General features: G+C 38.9%; 1 protein-coding gene and 1 long non-coding RNA gene across 7 annotated transcripts in view; one reads left to right on the top strand and one right to left on the bottom strand.

Moving 5' to 3' along the window:
• LOC121382266 (involucrin-like) overlaps positions 1-17683 on the top strand; it is a 145872-nt gene that overhangs the window by 58976 nt on the left and 69213 nt on the right. For 5 of the 6 annotated variants that reach the window (XM_041511832.1, XM_041511828.1, XM_041511829.1 and 2 more), the window contains exon 3: positions 15053-16216. In XM_041511832.1, coding sequence (XP_041367766.1) covers positions 15053-16216 — 1164 coding nt within the window. Of the gene's footprint in view, positions 1-3806; positions 3928-15052; positions 16217-17683 lie in introns of those variants that run through there. The other variant, XM_041511833.1, reaches the window with a different exon arrangement.
• The window catches only part of LOC121382268, an 88236-nt gene that overhangs the window by 41344 nt on the left and 29209 nt on the right, over positions 1-17683 (bottom strand). The gene's annotated exons all lie outside the window — the stretch shown is intronic.

Below are 17683 nucleotides of genomic sequence, written 5' to 3'. Positions count from 1 at the left end.
CCATCGCCAGGCTGTTCGACCACCACTCCTACCATGTCACAGAACGGCCAGACGTCACTGGTGCACGCTTCATCTGCGGTGGCAACCTGTTCAGTGGGGTCGAGTGATGTTCACTGATGAGTCCAGGTTTAGTCTCCAGTTCAACGACGGTCGGGTTCGTGTCTACAGCCGTCCTGGGGAGCGCTTCGCTGACGTTAACGTCAGACAACGTCACCGGTTCGGTGGTGGCAGCGTCATGGTGTGGGGCGGCATCTCTATCCACCACAGGACCCCCCTCTATGTGGTGGATGGCAATCTGAATGGAATCCGCTATCTGAATGAGATTATCCGGCCGTTGGTTCTCCCAGGCCTTCAGCAGATTGGCGGCAGGGCAGTTCTGCAGGATGACAATGCCAGACCCCACCGCGCCAGGGTGGTAACGGACTTTCTCAGACAACAAGGTATCGCCAGGATGGATTGGCCAGCATATTCGCCTGACTTGGCCCCAATAGAGCACGCCTGGGACGAATTAGGCAGGAGAGTTCGGGATAACCATGCCCCTCCGGCCAACCTTCATGATCTGGGTCAACTTCTTATGGCAGAGTGGCAGGCCATTCCCCAAGAGTTATTCAGACGTCTGATCAACAGCATGAGGCAACAATGTGTCGAGTGTATTCGCGCCAGGGGTGGATTCACACACTATTAAACAAATGTTCTAATGTGTAAAATCCATGTTTGACAACCTTCAGCTTTGACAGCATGTCATGTGACTTTCTTGTATACAGTGACGTTTATTTGTGGTTTTTTGTAAATATGGAACAATAAATTAAATTTTTGGTGTAGTTTACATCATCAATCTAATACACTCTGAAACTTATTTGGTTATAAATTTTTGACCCTTAAATTCTTTTGAGTAGTATATTAGTTTTCCGATTATGGTCCCAGCAGGAATGGTGGCCACTTTTGTGCTTAGCTCTGTTAAAGTTTGCCCAGTGATAAAGCGCTCGCTCGATGCGCAGTCGGTGGGCCCAATGAGCTAATTCTCGTTCCAGTCAGTGCACCATGACTTGCATATCAAAGGCCGTGGTATATACTACCCTGTCTGTGGGATAGTGCATATAAAAGATCCCTTGCTACTAATCGAAAAGAGTAGCCCATGAAGTGGCGACAGCAGGTTTCTTCTCTCAATATCTGTTTGGTCCTTAACCATATGTCTAATGCCATATAACCTTAAGTAAAATGTTTTGAGTGCATCATTAAATAAAACATTTCCTTCCTTCCTGTTAAAGTTTAACATTTACATGTATCTCCATTTCTCATAACCGAATGTTCTACATCATTGAAACTTTATACGTGTATCCGTGCATGTTCATTTTAATGTGTGTTAGCCAAAAAAATTAAATTTAACATGCATTCAGTGAATATTTATGGATGCAACTATTAATGACACCAAATAGAAAGTTTATTGTAGTCGAGACATTTAATTCCATGGAGTTGTTGTTTAAAATACATTTACCACTACCACTAGTAATATTACTAAGACACTGTTAATTGAAATTAGTTTTACAAGAACTGTTTCTTTCCTCATAATTTTTAATGGCAAATACAGCATAATTTATATTGTAGTCTGCATCTCTGTTTCCTGACTGTTTAGGGATTTGGGGCTTTTATTTCTGCCACCCACACTATAGTGGACTTGCATGTTTTAACCTTTAGGTTTGCTTTGTTTACATAAACAATGAGCAAACATCTGATTAATATATAACTTACTAACTTAAAAGAGGCAGGTGCTTGTATACTTAGACAACTAAGAATATGCACTCTTGCATAGGTACCATATTCTAGACTAAACAGCATGAAATATCCACATCTTGGAAGGATATTTTCATGGATGAAATATTAAATTTTGTTCTCACCTCTAGTAAAAAGGTTATATGTATGTAATACTTTTCTGCATTAAAGTTTTGCATTAAAACTTTTACATTTAAAATAGGTTTCTTACAAACTGTAAGTCCTAGGTGGATGAAACTTGGTTTGTTGTTGCACCTATGGATGTTCATCACAGTGCACCAAAATGTTTATGGTAGGCGAGATGGTTAATTCTTGTGTATGTGTCTGGCTAGTGCTAGGTGTGACCATTCCTGTGTGCAGCTGCAGACACTGACAGTCAAACTCCCAACACTTGACTGATGGTTGTGCTGCACCTAACACTCGGTGACTCACAAGTAGTGAGTTGCTTGTACATGGACCCCACGTCATGACAGGAGGAAATAATATACCAAACTGCTTTCATTCTATACTAACAAATGCTTTTCTAAAAATAATTTGTGTGTGTGAGAGATAGAGGCAGGCAGGCAGGCAGGCAGGAAGGTTTTTACTTTAACGTGGCCATTGCTTCTAAATTTAGTTGTTTTAATCTGCATAAGTACATGTATGTATAATATACAGGAGGTGAATTAATATGCTAGTATTCAATTTCAATACTTAATATTTTTGTTTACTCCTTTGAAGTTATTTAATAGTATTGAGCTGATTGCTACGGGTCAATCATGTTAAGACTTGTGTACCAGTATCTAATGCACTACCTATACTTTAATCTGGGATCACATACTCATCTGAAACATGAGTCGGTGACTGTGCAATGGTGAAATCTAAACCATAAAATCTAAGTAAAGTACGATTTTAGTTATAAAAACAGCTATAACAGTCAAAAATATGCCTTAGTGTATGACTAGACTTGGTAAAGTGTCAAGAATTAGGATGCTACAATGCACTTCTAAACAGTTTTTAATAAAGATCAAACAGTACTGATATTTTGAAGTCAGTTTCAAGCCAAGGCTTGAGGTTGTTTGTTTTTTACCATCACTTTCCTGATAAATTAGGTGTTGCACAGCAGGGCTCGAACTTAATGACAGAATCGACAGTAAACTCACTGCTGCCACTTCATGGTCTACTCTTTTTTAATTAGCAGCATGGGATCTTTTATATGCACCATTCCATAGACAAAATAGTACATACCGCCACCTTTGTTATATCAGTTGTAGAGCAGGGGCTGGCACAAGAAATAGCACAGTAGGCAGGGTTTCTAGAATTTGTACAATATCCACTAATCATGGGATCAGTGATTTTAAAAATTTACTTGCCAACATTAAAAATTCACTAGCCCTGTTTTACTTAATACAATTTTACTAATAGTAATAATTGAATATGTCACCTAAAGAAGGAGATAGAGATTAAAAACACTAAGATTGTGGGGTTGGGGTTGGGGCAGGATATTCCTATTTACCAAACAGATTTAAATGCAACATTTAACAACTTGTTTTTTCACTAGCTGTCGGGCATGGTAATAGCAGTTATTTACTAGCCCAGCATTGAATATCACTAGCCATGGGAGTGGGGCTACCATAATCTAGAAGCCCTGCAGTAGGCCTACAGATGGGGATTGATTCTAGACCCAATGCGTATCAAGTGAGCATGTTACCATTGGGCTACATCCCACTCTTGCTATTCAATAAGAGGTTTCATGTCTCCCTGTTTTGACAAGTATTACAATAAACATATATTAACAATTACCAAATACTCATAGTTTAAAATGTGCCAACGTGTCGTTACACACACATTCCAACACCTACACACCCACAGTGTTGTGCACCCAGGAAGATATGTTACCAGTGAATGTCGTCTGCTTTTGTGAAGCATGGCTGAATTAACAGTACCTGACACGGACTGTTACAGTCACAGGTCGGTGGTTTTAGTTGGTGGAGGGTTGGTATACCAGTCTGTTAGTGTGAAACAACGTTCTGCCATCGGATGTTTAATTCATCAAGCTCTTCACAAGCCGGTAAATATTTTCGTGTGCTGTGTATCCTGTTCATGCAGGTGTAATTCGTGTCTTAAGACTCATACAGGTGCAGTCTGTATCTTTGTAGGTGTGTCGAGAGATTTTTGGTAAGTCACTTCATCTTTGTAAACACCGGCCTCGCTCCTCAAACTGTCAGTTTTCACACCGTGGTTAAAGGTGCATGTATGTGGTTCAGTTGCAGCACTGCAGTGTGTATTCTGAGGCATGCTCTGGAGGGTGAATGATAACAGTCACTAGCTAGACTGTTTTTGTGTCTAATGTTAAATGAATGTGATGTACCAGCCTCGGTGGTGTAGTGGTTAAGGCATCACACTTGAGACTGGTAGGTACTGGGTTCGTGCCCTACGTGCAGCAATGGGGGATTTTTCATTCCAGTACTGGTTTCAGCCTAGAGAGGATGTACTGTTAGAATCAGTGGGAAAGTGTTGGGTCACATACACCAAATTTTACCCCAATTTACAGGTGCAATTACGGGATTGTCTCTCAAGTTTATAACCCCAAATGGGGGATGCAGGTTCCACGTATCCCAATCTCGGGTGATACCAAGACAGCTCAACTAACAGCAAGTAGCCCCATACCAAATAGGAAATACTATGGCTTCATCATTGATCTCCTCCTCATCATTTACATGTATATGTTTATAATGCCCTAACAGGGGTGGGACGTAGCTCAGTGGTAAAGCTCCCACATGATGCGCGGTCGGTTTGGGATCACTCCCCGTCGGTGGGCCCATTGGGCTATTTTTGTTCCAGTCAGTGCACCACGACTGGTATATCAAAGACTGGTATGTACTACCCTGTCTGTGGGATGGTGCATATAAAGGATCCCTTGCTGCTAATCAATGTGCTCTAGTGGTGTTAAAGAAAACAAACTTTAACTATAGATCATTGGGATATTAAGGTGGTCTCTTAGCACAGGCAGTTGCTTATCAGAGGTGGCTGGTTTGACAGGTTTCACTGTACTTGCAAATGAACAGATTTGCAGGACTGCAAACAGTACATACACTGTTATCCGGTAACAAGATGTGTCTGCATTTCACAGCAAGTCATACAGTGGAATGCAATAAACTTTATTCATGTCTAGTAAATTCTATTACCGAGGCTGCATGGGTTTGACTTTTTTATGTGCACAAAACCGGCCAAGATCTTTTATAAGGTTGAGACTCATTACACATGCACGTGACGTCAGGACTGACACGCCAACATATCCTGGCTCAGAATTTAATACATGTGCAGTATCGTGTCAGAAACACAATAAAATGTAGGTTATTAAAAACACAATACGTACCCAATACTTATCAGGTAAAAGCAAAGCAATAATTTGACTAAGTATATAACTGTAAAATTCAATATTGTATTAAAACAGTCTAGTCTTTTTTTTAAAGTGCCCATTAAATAAAATATTATGTTTTTGATTTGTGAAACTTTGGGGAAGTAATCATAAAAAAAACCCCAAAAGAAAGAATATAATGCATTACAACTGGTATATCAAAGATCGTATTATGTACTTTCCTGTACCGACGTGCCGTGGTTAAGCCACCAGACATAAGGAAGATAGGTACAAGGTTTGCAGCCCAGTACAGGCTCCCACCCAGAGTGAGTTTTAACAACTCATTGGGTAGGTGCAAGACCACTACACCCTCTTCTCTCTCACTAACCACTAACATCGGACATGAGGGCACGAATATAAGTTAAAAATGAAATACTATCCTGTCTATGGGATAGTACATGTAAAAGATATAAAAGATCCCTTGCTGTTAATCGGAATGAGTAGCTCAGTGTGTGGCAGCAGCAGGTTTCCTCTCATTACCTGTATGGTCTATAACCCAATTGTCCAATGTCATATAACCATAATTAAAATGTGTTGAGTGTGTCATTAAATAAAACATTCCTTCCTTTAGATTAACTGATGCAATTACCCTACTTAAAGACTCCAACTAGCCATTATTTTAAGAGGTGCTGGGAGGTGTGTGTGTAGGTGTGTGTCATTAAGGTATGTCATAAAACACTTCTTTTCTTTTGTCAGATCAAGCCGCAAACTGTATCCAACAAACATTAACCTACAGTTCTGTGTTCCTCATAACACTTCATGGTACTTCCTATTCTAAAGTTTGTTTTGTTTAACGATACCACTAGATCACATTCATTTATTAATCATCGGCTATTGAAAAGAAAGAAAGACATGTTTTAGTTAACAACGCACTCAACACATTTTAGTTACGGTTATATGGTGTCAGACATATGGTTAAGGACCACACAGATATTGAGAGAGGAAACCCGCTGTTGCCACTTCATGGGCTTTTCTTTTCGATTAGCAGCAAGGGATCTTTTATATGCACCATCCCACAGATAGGGTAGTACATACCACGGCCTTTGATATACCAGTCGTGGTGCACTGGCTGGAATGAGAAATGGCCCAATGGGCTCACCGACGGGGATCGATCCCACACCGACCGAACGCTGTACCACTGGCTTACGTCCCGCCCCTTTGGCTATTGGATGTCAAATATTTTGAAATTCTGACATAGTCTTAGACAGGAAACCCACTAAAGTTTTCTATTTGTAGCAAGGGATCTATTATATGCACCATACCACAAACAGAATAGTATATACCAGTACTATCCTGATATAGCAGTCGTGAAGCACTGGCTGAAACAAGAATTAACCCAATGGGCCCACCAACGGGGATCGATCCTAGACCAACTGCGCATCAAGCATCAAGCAAGTGCTTTACCACTGGGCTGGTTTCATCCCGCCCACTTGCTATTCAGATTGACTTAAAAGTTTCTTGCTCGTAGCATATATTCTTATACATCCAATATGTTCTTGGTTGTTTTAATGTGGCATGTTCAGGTCAAGAACTTATGAACAATTTGACTGGTACCATCATCAGCTATCATACTCCCTTGGGTGGCTGGTACCATCATCAGCTATCGTACTCCCTTGGGTGGCTGGCACCATCATCAGCTATCGTACTCCCTTGGGTGGCTGGCACCATCATCAGCTATCGTACTCCGTTGGGTGGCTGGCACCATCATCAGCTATCGTACTCCCTTGGGTGGCTGGCACCATCATCAGCTATCGTACTCCCTTGGGTGGCTGGCACCATCATCAGCTATCGTACTCCCTTGGTTGGCTGGCACCATCATCAGCTATCGTACTCCCTTGGGTGGCTGGCACCATCATCAGCTATCGTACTCCCTTGGGTGGCTGCTTAACACAGGTCTGGGGGCGGGATGTAGCCCAGTGGTAAAAGCTTGCTTGTTGCGTGGTAAGTTTGGGATCGTACCCTATCGTTGGGGTCCATTGGGCCATTTCTCATTCCAGCCAGTGCACCACAAACTGGTATATCAAAGGCCATGGTATTTGTTATCCTGTCTGTGATGGTGCATATAAAAGATCCCTTGCTACTAATGAAAAAATGTAGTGGGCTTCCTCTTTATGACTGCATGTCAAAATGACCAAATGTTTGACATCCAATAGCTGATGATGACTTATACATCAGTGTGTTCAGGTGGTGTCGTTAAACAAAACAAACTATAAGACAGGTTTGACTGTATTTGAGGTAGTTAGTAATTTTAATATGACACACTTGCACTTTAACCTGTTGGTGTACGATTATCAGTTGTAGTATATAAGTAGAGGGCGGTGCTCTAAGAAATTAGATTATTATTTCAACTGCTCACTTTTGTAACACCAACAAGTAAAGCTATCATTGACCGGTCACTTTCAAATCATGATATTAATAAAGTAAAGCTATCTCCTGGCTCTCGTCCTCACTTAAAACAGACGAGAAGAGAGTCTAGGATAATACAGAAGCAAGTGTGGTTTTCTGTAGAAGCTTACTGGGTATACATGTAGATAAAATCATGACTCCTGCTTCCCAAAGGAATTAGGATGTTTGTATTACATGCATGTGCTACTTTCTAATTAACTTCGTTCTTTGGCATCTTGGATTTCGGTGAGTTTTTGACAACTATACAACTGCTTTTACATGCAAGTATAAATAGGATGAAGAAAGTGTAGTTTTTTTTGTTTAAAATGAAGTACCTAACTGTTGAATTACAGTGTATTTAGAAAACACACACAAAAAAGAAGAAACAAATGTTCTTACATCCAGGTTTTAGGAGCAGGCAAGACCATTAGAGCTGAAGGGGAAGTAACTCTTCTTGTATCCCATCCTATTTTGAAAATGTAGAACAAGTATTTTACTATTCTACATGTATATTTAAGGGAAACGTAAGTGCCTGTAACCTGTGGGATAATTTTTCATTTTTAATCAATATTTGTATTTATGGCAAATGTGTTTGAAAATTATCTGTACTGAGCCAGTGTGATACATGTGCATCCAACCCACTATATCACTCGCTCGATGTGCGGTCGGTCTGGGATCGATCCCCGTCAGTGGACCCATTAGGCAATTTCTCGTTCCAGCCAGTGCACTATGACTGGTATATCAAAGGCTGTGGTATGTACTACCCTGTCTGTGGGATGGTGCATATAAAAGATCCCTTGTTGCTTATAGAAAAGAGTAGCCCATGAAGTGGTGACAGCAGGTTTCCTCTCTCATTATCTGTGTGGTCCTTAACCATATATTTGATGCCATATAACTTTAAATAAAATGTGTTAAGTGTATTGGTAAATAAAACATTTCTTTCCTTCTTTCTTTCCAACTCACTATTTTTGAAGCGAGTTAGTGTGTTGTCAAAAAGTCACAGATACTTAATAATTTGTAGACATTGTATGGGTAGTAATGGCATATATTTCCTACAAAAAATTAATTAACTTAAGTTTTTTTCCTTCATAAATGATTATTGCATCTGTATGTTGAGTTACTTCAACAATATCTGTAATATTTCATACACCTGTGTCAAAACATGCCAGAATGTCAGTACGATAAATTAAACAAGAATGGACATTTATTGTATAAATGTTTTAGTGTTCATTATGTTTTTAAGTGAGATACTGTTTGGAAAATGTAGGTGGCTATATCTACTGTGTGCGGTGCAGCATATAACTGTATGCCAAAAATAGGCAGTTGTGACACAGCAGTATAGACGTAAAAAAAATCACAACTAACCACTGACCATTGAAAAACTACCATGAAACATAGGCTAGCTACGTATTTTAACAAATACAAAGTTAAAGTTTGTTTTTGTTTAATGACATCACTAGAGCACATTGATTTATTAATCATCGGCTTTTGGTTATCAAACATTTGGTAATTCTGACATATAGTCATAGACAGGAGACCAACTAAATTTTTCTATTAGCAGCAAGGAATCTTTTATATGCACCATTCCACAGACAGGACAGTGCATACCAGTTGTGAACAAATATAAAGACACTAATTATTGAGGTGATTGGCTGATATTTTATTTTGTAAATATATAAAACAAATTTAAAGGAAAAAAAAATACTATTATTAAAAAAAGAACTGAGCTAGTCAAGGCAGTTTTAACAATCGGGTTACAGTTAACGGGTAGTCTCCACTGTCACACTTTAACTAATAATAATGGCATGTGTTTGTATTTGAATCAACAAGTTCTGTTTGTCGTTTCTGTAAAAATATTTATTACATTTATCTCTGGTTGCTTGAGAACCAAACTCAGTAATTTGTTTTGTTGAAAATGGGTCATGTAAGCCACCATTAAATGTCCTGTCAGGGGCTCATTACAGAATGTGATTGTCAAAGTTTGTGTCAGAAAGTACTCGTCTTATCACTAGTTATATATTGCCTGGCCTGCCACGGGTCACCGAATCTTGACTCATTTTACACCATGCCAAGTTACGATTAGTAAGTGACATATACTTTGTAGCATTCTCATTTGCATTAGCAAACCATTACCATATGGTCTAAACTGGTGGGAAAAACCCTTGATACTCAGTTTTGGATAAGTTTTCATTTTTTGTTCATTATTATGTTTATGGTTCAAGCATGTTGTCCTGGACACACACCTCAGTTGTTAGGCCTGTCTGTCCAGGACAGGGATTAGTGGTTAGTTGTTGGTTATTCAAATAATATATATATATATATATATACACACACACACACACACACACATATATACACACACACACACACACAGTGAATCCCCTCTAAACTGTACACCCTTGGGATCAAGTAAAAACTCCAGTTTTATGGCATATCTGGTTTAGAGATGTCATATTCTATAATGCTACTTAACAAGTGACTGTGAAAAACATTAAGCTGTTTAAAACTTGCTCTCGGTGGAGCCAGTACTGGAATGCAAAATAACACCTCAGCATATTTTAAACTACAGATCTGATGTCTGACAATATTTTAACATATGGTGTAAAAAGTGAGAGAGAAATTAATTGAATAAGAAGTGTGTGGCCTTTTCTGTGTTCTGAAAGTCGAAGAAAACAGAAACATTCTTCAGGTCATATTAGTTTGTTATGTTTAACGACACCACTAGAGAAACATTGATTTATTAATAATTGCCTATTGGATATCAAACATTTGGTAATTCTGACAGAGAGTAAACCTGCTAAATTTTTCCATTAGTAGCAAGGGATCTTTTATATGCGCCATCCCATAGACAGGATAGTACATACCACGGCCTTTGATTTACCAGTCGTGGTGCACTGGCTGGAAAGAAAAATAGCACAATGGGATCACCGACGTGAATTGATCTCAGATTGACCATACATCGAGCAAACGCTGTACCAAACGGCTACATCCCGCCCTGCAGATCATATTATAACATGTTGTGTTCTTCTGCAGTGTTGATGGTGCGTTACATATGAGTAGACACTGCACACATGACTCTAACCTTTGTTACCAAGTCCATTTTTATCTAGCCTATAGAGTCGGAAGAGATTCACACATACTTCCACATGAGTCAATATGGAAAGTTATTTCTGGTACACTAGTTACAAAAAAATAACTATGGGATACATATATTTGTAATGAGCTGTTCACTGTGGTACTGATGGCAAAATTCAGGCCAAAAAAATTCAGAATTTGCGTAACCCATTATGACCATGAAAATGTAATGTAAAATAGTTAATGTAAAACTATACTTTTGTTCAGAGTGTGTGAAAGAAACATACTATAGTCTATATTAATAGTATTAATATAAATAATAATATTCAAATTTGCACACTGTCTGAAGTAAACATATATTTTTATCTAGTGTACAAATACTAAAACCAGTCATGTTAATAACATTTAACTAGAGGAAGAATTTTTGTGTGGTGGTCTTTTTTTTCTTTCTTGCTTTTTGGGTTCTTTTTTTTGTTTAGTTTTTTGGGTTTTTTGTTAATATAATGGCAGATATTTGATAGTTTGTGCAAGTTTTAAGTGAAAGTTCAGGTGCACATGCAGGATTTCTGAAAAGGGGGTTCAAATATGATGACTGATCTCTCCTGTTACACAGAACAGTTAATATAATCACGTTTCCCTTTAAAGGTTATGGTTGGTTTTCAAAAAGAGGGGGGTCGGGACCTCTGGACACACACACACACACATACACACACCCAAAAAATATCTGCTACTGAAGTTTTATGATTTTTGGGTTGCTTTTTTTAATCACACTTCAGCGTTTGGATTTGAAACCCACAAGTGAGTGCATTGCACCACCCACGAGACCTAGACTAGGATGAACTGAACTGTTGTTTAGCTAGTGTGTGAATAGGTGGTTGCACATTTTCATGGAATAAATCTAATGTTCACAAAATATTTGTTATGGAATAAACCAAATCTCTATTGATTATATAACTTTTAATTATTTGTGTATTAAGTGGACTAACCATATTCAATACAGATTCTGTTAATTCCATCAAAATATTTTCTGAACATCTGATTTATTCTATCAAAATGTGCAAGCACCTAGATTTATTCTAACAAAATGTGCAAGCACCTAGATTTATTCTAACAAAATATTTTCTAAACATCTGATTTATTCTATCAAAATGTGCAAGCACCTAGATTTATTCTATCAAAATGTGCAAGCACCTAGATTTATTCTAACAAAATGTGCAAGCACCTAGATTTATTCTATCAAAATGTGCAAGCACCTAGATTTATTCTATCAAAATGTGCAAGCACCTAGATTTATTCTATCAAAATGTGCAAGCACCTAGATTTATTCTATCAAAATGTGCAAGCACCTAGATATATTTTATCAAAATTTGCAAGCACCTAGATTTATTCTATCAAAATGTGCAAGCACCTAGATTTATTCTATCAAAATGTGCAAGCACCTAGATTTTATTTGGACTGACCTGCTATAATGGTATAATCAAGTTTAATAGTATACTATAAAAGTTTATAAGTTTGTTTTGTTTGATGACACCTCTGGAGCACGTTGATTATTAATCATCGGCTGTTGGATGTCAAACATTTGGTAATTTTGACATATGGTCCTAGAGAGGAAACCTGCTAAATTGTTCCATTATTAACAAGGGTCATTTGTATGCACAATTCCACAGAAAACAGTACAGGATAACACATACCATGGCTTTTGATATACCAGTCATATAGAGGAACCCCGCTATATTTCTCCATTAGTAGCAAGGGGTCTGTTATATGCACCGTCCCACAGATAGGATAGCATGTACCACAGCCTTTGATATGCTAGTCGTGGTGCACTGGCTTGAATGAGAAATAGCCTAACGGGCCCACCGACTGGGATCGATCTCAGACTGACCGCGCATCAAGCGAGCACTTTACCAGTGGGCTATATTCTGCCCCTAGTATACTGTAAAACCAATCTACTGCAGACAGATTGTAAATTAGACTGATACAGGTCATTCACTGTACAGGATGTTACATAGTGACTCATTTCATTAGTAACAAATGTCTTTATTCTGGCCAATTTCTTTGCATCACTGACTTTGCATTGTCTATAATGTTTATTGCTATACATATCTATCCAAAAAAGGGGTGGGACGTAGACCAGTGGCAAATCGCTTGCCTGATACATCGTCGGTCTTGGATCGATCCCCATTCTGGGCCCATTGTGCTATTTTTTGTTGCAGCCAGTGCTCCACAACTGATGTAACAAGGGCCATGGTATGTACTCTCCTGTTTGTGGGATACTGCATATAAAAGATCACTTGCTGGTAATTGAAAAGAGTAGCCAATTGCATCATCACAGTGGGTTTCCTCTGTCAATATCTGCAGGCATCGAAATAAGTCGAGAACGGTCGTTCAGGTTACCGGGAGGTTACCACATGTTAGAAAAGTTGAGAACGGTGTTTCGTTCTCGATAAAAAATTTCAACGAATGGTAGTTTCGTTTCCGAACGTAAACCAGGCAATGCATTCAGGACTTCTGCGTTTCATTTTCTCGTCAGGAATTGCATCGATGTTCGCGCACAAGTCACTCCGCGTTTAAGCATTGTCCACTAAATGAATTTATGTCCGCGTTTTGTTTTCTCGTACAAAATTGCACCGATGTTCGTGCGCACTTGTGCAATTGTAAAGCAATTTTGGCAATCCGCATTTAAGCAGCGCCCACTAGATAAATTTACTTCCGGATTTCGTTTCTCGTATCAATGTTCGCGCGCACCGTTACAATTTCAGAACGACCGCATAGTAGTAACAGGAATTCAATTCTAACTTTCATATAGTTGTGGAAACCTATAGGTTACCAGACTATATTTTGTGGTAACCTGTAAATGGGTTACCAGACGCAATGCTTATTTCGATGCCTGTATCTGTGTTGTCCTTAATCATATGTCCAATGCCATATAGCCATAGGTGTACGGGATCCCATTTTTGTAGTTGGGGGAAGGCTGGCATTTGCCCAAATTAAAAAAATATTCCCAAATCTGGATAACAACATTTATTCATATTAATATTACTACCAACAGCTATATAGGGTGGAAAATGAATCACTACACATTTTAACAAGGATTACAACTAATTTTGCAGGTAGAATGATGGAAATACATGGTAAAAAGGTCTCAGTTTAGCACATTTTGCCCGAATTTGAGGTTTTGCTCCAGCACTAGGGGGGCAACTGCCCCTTATCTCATACACTTATGCATATAGCTGTAATTATAAATAAATAAAATATTCCTTCCTTTCATCTATAAAACCCCCAACTATTATTGAAGAACCCACCCTTCTGTTAGTCTGTGTAAACGTTCGTGTGTATTTTGTGTGACTCTTTATTTAGCCATACCTCTATTCATATGACTGTATGTTGCAGCGGAACATTGGGTATTTTTCATTTACATTATTTATGAGGCCAGTATTAAAATATGAGCCGATGTACATGTAAATTTCTATGCATATCTCATTTAAAAGAGTTATAGTGAAGCAATATTTTTTTTTTTAATTTGTGGGTTTTTTTTCAAGGTTTGTTATAAAGAACCACATGAGATATTATGGGAGGAAACATTGTCCAACCACCACTACATGTACATTTATCTGTACAATCAACTGGCCTTGGTGGCGTCGTGGTAGGCCATCGGTCTACAGGCTGGTAGGTACTGGGTTCGGATCCCAGTTGAGGCATGGGATTTTTTAATCCAGATACCGACTCCAAACCCTGAGTGAGTGCTCCGCAAGGCTCAATGGGTAGGTGTAAACCACTTGCACCGACCAGTGATCCATAACTGGTTCAACAAAGGCCATGGTTTGTGCTATCCTGCTTGTGGGAAGCGCAAATAAAAGATCCCTTGCTGCTAATCGGAAAGAGTAGCCCATGTTGTGGCGACAGCGGGTTTCCTCTCAAAATCTGTGGTCCTTAATCATATGTGTGATGCCATATAACCGTAAATAAAATGTGTTGAGTGCATCGTTAAATAAAACATTTCGTTCTTTCTTTCTGTACAATCAATCATTTGCATTAAGTACATTCTTTTTATATTTTATTCAGACTCACAAATGTCCCTGTCCATATATAACTCACCATTGCCACATCCCAATGGTGAAGTCATCTCACAATCTACTGAAGATGGGGGATTTACAAAGATTTATGTTAAAAATAAATTTGTTCTGTTAACATGTAATTGTCATTTAATATCTCTTAAATAATGAAAAGATAAATGAATGACTTGTGTTTCTTAAAGAATGCATGAATAAATTATTGAATGGATGTATGAAAGAGTGAATAAATAATCACAAACATTGGCTGTTGAATGTTAAACAAGGGTTTATGAATTAAATGCAGTTTATATTAACAAACACTTCTGTATATCCAATTTTAAAAATAATTTTCTTCTCTCTTTTTCAGGTTTCAAATGGAAAACCTGAGAATGGAACTGCTGACTCCTTCAACATGAACTTTGAAGTGTCGACAAGTGCATCTTCGAACCCCCTGTACGAGATGTCGTCTGACAGTAAAGCTGTGTTTATCGAGGATGGTGATTCAACCAACCCACTGTATGAATTCACAACCAAAACCGAAACCTCCAGCACTCTGGATTCCAGCTATGATGAGCTGCACCCACAGGAGAACACCTCCCAGGACACATCGAACCCTCTGTATGAATTTTCTAATAACGATGAAAACGCCATCATAACCACAACAACAACTACAACATCAGCATCCTCATCGGCCAACCCCTTGTACGACTTGATGGGAAATGGCGATGAACACCACTTCGACGAATCAAACACGGTTGTCACGAAAACCGAAAAGGTTACTCAGGACGGAGATTTTATTGTTACGGAAAGAACCACAGTCGTGGAGACAACACCGGAGCGCGAACAGAAAGAGGTGACGCCAAACAGTGAAGACGACTTTGTGCACATCAACTACGATGAAGGGAAGACCGAGGGGCATGAGTACGAAGACATGACCGGGGGTCACCACGATGTGGAAATCAGAATACAGGCGGAACCCGTTGAGGAACAGGAGAACGCAGATGTGACTCAACAACAGGATCGCTTTGAGCGCAGTCGCAGCCCAAGCCGGAGCTGTAGTCCGAGTCACAGTGTGGACCACACCAAGAGTCCGTCGGTGACCGATGAGGAAGAGGTGCAGAGGTTTGACCAGGAGATGGTGGAACAACAGCAGCAGCACACTGAGGAGGTAGAACAACAGCAGAAGTATACTGAGGAGGTAGAACAGCAGCAGAAGTATACTGAGGAGGTAGAACAGCAGCAGAAGTACACTGAGGAGGTAGAACAGCAGCAGCAGTACACTGAGGAGGTAGAACAGCAGCAGAAGTACACTGAGGAGGTAGAACAACAGCAGCAGTACACTGAGGAGGTAGAACAGCAGCAGAAGTACACTGAGGAGGTTGAAGAACAGCAGCAGTATACTGAGGAGGTTGAAGAACAGCAGCAGAAGCATTACGAAGAAGTAGAAGAGTATCAACAGCATGCTGAGGAAGAGGACCAGCCTGAGGTGGTGCTGGAGAAGCATGAAGAGGTGGTGGAACAGCATAATGAGGTAAGTTCGGTTTACTGTTAAACTGTGATACCTCCTCACCTGACCCCAGGAAACCACTAACCTGTATCAACCCATGCAATTAAGAAAATGTCTGGCAAAAAACATGCCGTGGGAATTTTTTTTAATATAAACACCGCAAAAAAAAAAAAAAAAAAAGTGCCGTGGAGAATTAATGTAATTTCCATGGCATGATACTGTAGGCAATTGCAAGGGTTGAGTCTTCAGGAGACATTTTGGGATGAGGTCTATGCTTAAGGCTGGTCCAGAATTTATCACATAGAGGGACGGGAGGAACTTTTATAGGTATACCCACCACCCACAAAATAAAATGTTATATAAGCTAAATACATACAGTGAAATGATACGGATCATGGCGGGGACCTAATATGTATCCAATTTAGACAGGATCTGGTGTTTAGAGGGTCACATTTTAGAATTCAGAAAATTAGGGATCATAAAACTTAGCTGGTTTTGACAGGATTCCAGTTTGTTGAGGGATAACTGTATAAGGGAAAAAAACCTTAATATCAGAACCAACATGCATAGAATAATAATTCTGGTGCCTTGCCTCCGACCTCCCCCAGTGTGATCAGTTCTGGCACAACCTTAAAAAGCTTTATGAATTGGGCATTAAAAAGCTTTATGAATTGGGCATTAAAAAGCTTTATGAATTGGGCAGGACTCCAACTTAGACATAAGACAAAAACATACAAATTGCATGCCTTTTGAATCTAGACTGTGAAGTTGGAGCCATTATTCAAATCATAAAGTTTTATAAGCATTAGCTTCGGTTTGGTCCAAAATGTCCATTGAAGCTTTGACAATATAGGGCCTAATTCACAAAGCTATCTTAGGCTCTGCTAGACAACAAAGTATCCTCTTTGCAAGTCATTTAGCATTGCACTGCGAGATCGCAAAGTTACGAGAGTTTAGTCAATTAGGCCGCTAGTCTGTTACAGTTTGAGAGGTAAGACTGAAATATAGTGAGCTTGATTACTGCATGATATCCAATATTATTTTTATTTTTTATTTTAATTTTAAAAACAATCTATTGAGTGGAGTATGGTTGCATGTGTCTTGTGAATGGTGGCATGGAATTTTTTTCTTGTTGGAAATTTTGTACTAATAATTAGTGTTAAATGTGTATTTTCTTACTTTTCTGTTTCTTTATATATTCCATGTAAAACATAATTCATTGAAGGCAGAGTTGCAGGATATTTGATCTATGTGTACTGAAGGCAAAATCACATTGATTAAATGATTTGAAATGCACTGTGTATGCTGTCTTCTTCATCCATTTTGTAAACATTATAAATAGTTAGAATTAGATAACTCTCGGTGGATAGACAATTTCACCAAATTACATGCATTATAATATTCAACTCCAAAAATTGCAGGAACCCAGTTATTTTCTAACAAAATGTCAAATATTACATGAAATTATTTAGTTAAATTAAAATAAAATTT

This window comes from Gigantopelta aegis, chromosome 9 (genome assembly GCF_016097555.1).
Source record: "Gigantopelta aegis isolate Gae_Host chromosome 9, Gae_host_genome, whole genome shotgun sequence".
In the NCBI taxonomy this organism is placed as follows: Eukaryota; Metazoa; Mollusca; class Gastropoda; order Neomphalida; family Peltospiridae; genus Gigantopelta; species Gigantopelta aegis.
Note: the sequence above shows the minus strand (reverse complement) of the source record. Positions and strands in the feature narration are given on the sequence as shown.